General features: G+C 44.0%; 1 protein-coding gene across 1 annotated transcript in view; it reads right to left on the bottom strand.

Annotated features, from left to right (window-relative positions):
• Nucleotides 1–6,832, bottom strand: part of ACACB (acetyl-CoA carboxylase beta) — a gene marked incomplete at its 3' end in the record, with an annotated part of 55,938 nt that overhangs the window by 46,171 nt on the left and 2,935 nt on the right. The window contains 1 exon segment of the mRNA XM_011975598.1: nucleotides 187–848. Within this exon segment, the coding sequence (XP_011830988.1) occupies nucleotides 187–839 (653 nt within the window).

Here is a 6,832-nt window from a genome sequence, read left to right as displayed (position 1 = left end):
AGGAAGGAAGGAAGGAAGGAAGGAAGGAAGCTTCTGAGAAGGCTCGTGTCTTCTCCTTTTGTGCATAGCCACCCTTGAAGTGTTGGCATCAGCAAATGGCTTGACCAAGGTGGGCACAGATTGGGAAGGGTGTGGACCCCACCTGAACTCTGCACTCCTTGGTTATAAGGAGAAAAGACACGTTACCTCATAGTGGGGACACGGGTCTCAGCTTCACCTGCGGTCAGAGCAGCCTCCAGGGACAGGGCCCCCAAGCTGGCCCGGCTGCCCTTCCTGGTAGACTCACGAGATGAGCCGGCAACAGAGTCCTCGTCGGAGGAGTAGTCATCAAAAGAGCCCAGGATGAAGTTGGTCATCAGCTGCCTCTTGATGTTTGCCTGCTTCCTGTCTTCTTTGGAGGGGGAGCCAGCTTGCTGGCCCTGGGGCCTGGCGGAGGAAGACAGGCCATTGGTATCTGGGGCCTCCAGACCTTGTGTCCCGGTCCCGTTGGCTTGGAGCTCTGGGGAGGGTGTTGCGTCACTGGAAGAAAGGGGGTTTCTTGGGGGCTTCTGGTGGGAGGGTGGCAGGGAGTTTCTCCGCCGACCAGCATCTTTGGGGCCTTTGTGGGAGGCTGGCTCGGCCTGGCTGGGAGTCTTGGGCAGAGAGTGGTCCTCCCCATTTCTCTGCGGTGTCTCCCCTGAGTTGTCAGAGGCTGGAAAGGGCTCCTGGCTCAGGATGAAGTTTGCTTCTGATGTACTCTTGGTGATCGGCTTGGAGTCCGTCATTTTCCCCCAGATTTTTAACCAGGAAAAGGTCAGACAGGAGAAAATCAGACAAGATAGACAAAGAAGCAAGACCATTCAGAAAATCTGTAAGGAGAAAAGGAGAGACATTTTAGGAATTACATAATCAAATGATTTCTCTCCTAAAGAAGCTAGTGGGGCGGGAGGCTGTCGGGGTGCTGTGTATTCCAGAAACACAGGACCAGGGGAGAGATGGGGTTCCCCTCCCTGCTCTGCCTGAAACATGCTTGGACATATTCCTTCACCCCTCTGGATCTTAGTTTCCTGCCTCTAATTTAGGTATAGCAACACTTGCTCAATGTACATCATAAACGTTTATGCGAGTGAGAACTAAATGAGGTAATAGTGTACGTTAAGGGACTTCATTCTGGCAGCATTATTCATAATGTAGAAATGTGAAAACAGCCCAAATATTCATTAACTGATGATTGTAGAAACAGAATCGATCGATCTATGGATAAACAGGTGGATCCAAACAATGGGACATTCTTCAGCCATAAAAAGAAGGCTGGCTGGGCACAGTGGCTCAGGCCTGTAATCCCAGCACTTTGGGAGGCTGGGGTGGGTGGATTGCTTGAGGCCAGGAGTTCAAGACCAGCCTGAGCAACATAGCGAAACCCCATCTCTACTAAAAATACAAAAATTAGCCAGGCTTGGTGGCGTAATCGCAGCTATTCGGGAGGCTGAGGCATGAGAATCACTTGAACTCGGGAAGTAGAGGTTGCAGTGAGCCGAGATCATACCACTACACTCCAGTCTGTCAAAAAAAAAAAAGACCAGGCACGTTAGCTCACGCCTGTAATCCCAGCAGTTTGGGAGGCCGAGGCAGGTGGATCATGAGGTCAGGAGATCGAGACCATCCTGGCTAAGAGAGTGAAACCCTGTCTACTAAAAATACAAAAAATTAGCCAGGCATGGTGGCGGGCGCCTGTAGTCCCAGCTATTCAGGAGGCTGAGGCAGGAGAATCGCTTGAACCTGGGAGGCGGAGGTTGCAGTGAGCCGAGATCATGCCACTGCACTCCAGCCTGGGCAGGAGAGTGAGAGTCCATCTCAAAAAAAAAAAGAAGAAGAAAGAAAGAGAATTGAAGGCCCAATACATGCTACAATGTGGATGAACCTTAAAAACTGCTAAGTTAAAGAAGCCAATCACAAAAGGTCACATGTTATACGATTCCAAGTATATGAAGTGTGCAGAACAGGCCAATCTTGAGAGACAGAAAACAGATTAGTGGTTGCCAGGACCTAGTGGGATGGGGGTGATGGCTACAGGGTGTAGGGTGTCTGTTTGGGATGAGGAAAATGTTCTAAAGCAGATTGAGGTGATGGTTGTACAACTCTATGAATACAGTTAAAAAACATTGACTTGTCCTTTACATGAGTGGATTGTATGCCATGTGACTTATCTCTCAAAACAGCTGGGCTTTTTTGTTTTTTTGTTTTGAGATGGAGTCTCGCTTTGCTGCCTAGGCTGGAGTGCAGTGCTGCAATCTCTGCCTCCTGGGTTCAAGCAATTCTCCTGCCTCAGCCTCCTGAGTAGCTTGGGCTACAGGCATGCACCACCACGCCTGGCTAATTTTTGTATTTTTGTAGAGACAGAATTTCACCATGTTGACCAGGCTGCTCTCTAACTCCTGACCTCAAGTGGTCCTTGGCTTCCTAAAGTGCTAGGATTACAGATGTGACCCACTGCACCCAGCCAAAGCTGTTATTTTTTTTTAAAAAAGACTCTTAATTATATTCCACTTTATAAATGAAAGGGAATTGTTGCTTCTGTCATCATCATCATCATTCTAGTAGTATTATCATATAGTCAGTCATCATCATGGCCCTGGAGGGAGGAAGGGCACCATCATCCGCAGCGTGCGGTATGCTTACAACTAGCATAGAAGCCCAACAAGCCTCAGGAGTGTTTTCGGTTCCAGGGTCTAGACTATTGCCTGGTATGCAGTGAGGGCTTACAAGTGTGTGTTGAAAGAATGAACTCAGGTATTCCAATCTCTAACCCACACCGCTTTCTGTCACCCTAACTCTGCCCTACTAACGAATAGATCATTGTTATTCGAAGGAAATCTTGTTTTAAAAATGAGCCCAGCGCAGTGGCTCATACCTGTAATCCCAGCACTTTGGGAGGCTGAGACAGGCAGATCACCTGAGGTTGGCAGTTTGAGACCAGCCTGGCCAACATGGCGAAACCCTGTCTCTACTAAAAATACAAAAATTAGCTGGGCATGGTGGTGGGTGCCTGTAATTCCAGCTACTCGGGAGTCTGAGGCATGAAAATCACTTGAACGTGGGAGGCGGAGGTTACAGTGAGCCGAGATCATGCAGCTGCACTCCAGCCCAGGCAACAGAGTGAGACTTTGTCTCAAAAAGAAAAGAAAAGCCTGGGAGGCGGAGGTTGAAGTAAGCCAAGATGCCACCACTGCACTCCAGCCTGGACAACACAGTGAGACCCTATTTCAAAAAAAAATTTTTAATGGGACCTCTGTCTATGTGTTGAAATATCTGAACCAATTTTGCCACAATTATATACTAGAAGCATTACAAAAGCAGGACCACAAAGCTCAGCAGGTCAATTTGGTATCTAAAAAACTTTTTTTTTTGAGTCAGAATCTCACTCTGTCGCCCAGGTGGGAGTGCAGTGGCGTAATCTCGGCCCACTGCAACCTCTGCCTCCTGGGTTCAAGAGATTCTTGAGCCTCAGCCTCCCTAGTAGCTTGGATTACAGGTGCCCATGACCATGCCAGGCTAATTTTTGTATTTTTTGTAGAGATGGGGTTTCACCATGTTGGCTCGGCTGGTGTCGAACTCCTGACCTCAAATGATCCGCCCTCCTCTGCCTCCCAAAGTGCTAGGATTATAGGCGTGAGACACTGCGCCCAGCCATAAAGCTTTGTCTTTTTAAATTTCAACACAATGTTTTTAAGGGAAGTGGAAAAGTTCTCAATATTTCCCAGAACTAAACAATCCAAGTACTTCTTGCACACTTTCAGCAGCAGAATTTACTGATATGTTGCCAAGGCTATTTTCTAGGTAGTACACAGGGTCAGAAAGGTTTTTTCCTTTCAAAATCTTCTTTTTTTTTTTTTTTTTTTTAAGAAAAGTCAGTCAAGGGTGGCTCAATGTCAATGTAACATGCCACATTAATAGAACAAAGAAAAAAACCACATGATCATCCCAAATGATGCAGGAAAAGCATTTGACAAAATGCAACACTCTTTCATGATAACAACATTCAGAAAATTAGGAACAGAAAGGAATTGCAATATAATAAAGTACATTTATGAAAAATCCACAGCTAACATCATACTCAATGGGGAAAGACTGATAGCTTTACCCAGGAATAAGACAAGGATGCCCACTTTCACCAATGCTATTCAACACTGTACTGGAAGTTCTAGACAAAGCAATTAGACAATAAAATGAAATAAAAGACATCCAAATTAGGAAGGAAGAAGTAAAGCCACCTCTATTCACAGATTACATGGTCCTATATGTAGAAAATGCCAGATAATACACACACAGAAAACCTTGGTATTGTAGAGGTAATAAAAATAATTAAGCAAAGTTGCAGGATACAAGGTAAATACACAAAAATAGTTGTGTTTCTATATACCAGTGGTAAATAATCTGAAAAGGAAATTAGGAAAACAATTCCATTTATAATAGCATTCAAAAGAATAAAACATCTAGAAATAAATATGTTTAATTTCAATTTTTCCTTTTTCTATTATTGCCTATCACACAGTTTCCTACCTAGAAATAAATTTAACCAAAGAAGTGAAAGACCTGTACACTGAAAACTACAAAACATTACTAAAAGAAATTAAAGAAGAATTAAATAAATGGAAAGACATACCTTGCTCATGGATTGGAAGACTTATTGTTAAGATGTCCATATTATCCAATGGAATATACAGATTCATATGGAATTTCAAGAGGCCCCAATCAGCCAAAACAATCTTAAAAATAAGTTTGAGGATTCACATTTCCCAATTTGAAAACTTACTACAAAGCTACAATAAACAAAACAGCATGGTATTTAGCATAAGATAGACACACAGACCAATGGAATAGAAACCTATACATCTATGGTCAATCTATTTTTGACATGGATATGAAGACCATCCAATGGAGAAAGAATCATCTCTTCAACACATGGTGCTGGGACAACTGGATTTCCACACGCACAAGAATAAAGTTGGACCCCTACTTCATACCACATAAAATCATTAACTCAAAATGGATCAAAGACCTAAATATAAAAGCTAAAACCATAAACCTCTTAGAAGAAAACATAGGAGTAAATCTTCATGACTTTGGATTTGGCAATCAGTTCTTAGATATGACACCACAAGTATGAGCAACATAAGAAAAAATAGGTAAATTGGACTTCATCAAGATTAAAAACTTTCGTGAATCATAGGATGCTATCAAGAAAGTGAAAAGATAACCTACCAAATGGGAGGAGCATTTGCAAACCATACATCTAATAAGAGTCTAGTGTCCAGAATATATAAAGAATTCCTAAAACTCAACAACAAAAAGACAAACAACCCAATTTTTAAGTGGACAGAGGACTTGGATAGACGTTGCTCCAATGAAGATATACAAATGGTCAATAAATAGATGAAAAGATATTCGACATGCTTAGGTGTCAGGAAAATGCAAATCATATAATCACAGTGAGATACCACTTCACATGCACTAGGATGGCTATAACCCAAAAGAGAGAGACAGAGAGAATAACAAGTGTTGGTGAAGAGGTACAGAAGTTGGAACTCTTAACCATTGCCAGTAGGAATTTAAAATGGTGGAGCTGTTGTGGAAAAGAGTTTGGTGGTACCTTAAAAAGTTGAACATAGAATTATCATATGATCCAGCAATCTCACTCCAAGGTATATCCCATAAGAATTAAAAACGACGACTCAAACAAATACATAGCAGTACTATGGCTATCTTTCTGATGCCCATGCCTTGTTCTTAACCCAGGATTTCTCAACCATGGCACTACTGACATTTAGGGCTGGAAAATTCTTTGTGGTGGGGGCTGTCCTGTGCATTATACTATGTAGAGCAACACCCTTGACCTCTGCCTGTTTGATACCAGTAGCTTCTACCTCCATCAGCTGGGACAACAAAACATCTCCAGACATTGACAAATGTCCCATGGGAGGCAAAACTGTCCTTTGGTTGTGAATCTCTGGTCTCAACCCCTCTGCCTAGTCCCTGCCTTCCCGTCTCCTTTTGCCTCTGAATGGTGAGCTGGGAACCTCTGGGGACAAAGTCTATTTCATGCTATTACTATTTCTCTTACACATAGTAAATTCTCAAGAAAATCTTTAAAATTGTCTGTAAGAAAGGTCCGAGTCCTGAAACAACTGGCTCACACATGCCCTCAGGAAAAATTCTGAAATTAACAGCTGGCAGAGAATATTGCCAAAAATGTTGCAAAAGCTGTCCTGGCTTCCCCAGAGGCCCAAGAGATTAAATCCTACATCCTCCCCAGGAAAGAAGGGCATACGGGGCCCCTCTAAACCTGACCCCTGCTGAGTGGTCACTCCCTCTCACGCCCTCTACTGGCCACAGTGGCCAAATGCTTTAGAGAGTAGTCCACTCCCTTGGGGCGCTCTGCCCAGCCCATCCTGGCCTAGCAGTCCGCCTGTGGGTACAGACTTCCATCATGGTGACATAGACAACATGGCATGGAAATGGCTTGTTTGGTTGTCTGTTCTCCCTGACCGACTGGGTGGTCCTTGGGGACATGGACCAAGTGTCATTCATTTTGGATCCTTGTACCCAGCTTGGTGCTTGGCACAGAGTAAGAGCTCAAAAACTGTGTGCAAGCTGGGGGTGATGGCTACATCTGTAATCTCAGCACTTTGGGAGGCCAAGGCCGGAGGCTCACTCGAGCCTGGGACATCAAGACTACAGTGAGCCATGATTGCACCACTGCACTCCAGCCTGGGCAACCAAGTGAGATCCTGTCTCAAACAAAACAAAACAAAACAAAACAAATGAAAAAAACTGTGTGCTGAAAAAATGAAAA

This window comes from Mandrillus leucophaeus, unplaced genomic scaffold, assembly GCF_000951045.1.
Source record: "Mandrillus leucophaeus isolate KB7577 unplaced genomic scaffold, Mleu.le_1.0 Scaffold157, whole genome shotgun sequence".
Taxonomy (NCBI): Eukaryota; Metazoa; Chordata; class Mammalia; order Primates; family Cercopithecidae; genus Mandrillus; species Mandrillus leucophaeus.
Note: the sequence above shows the minus strand (reverse complement) of the source record. Positions and strands in the feature narration are given on the sequence as shown.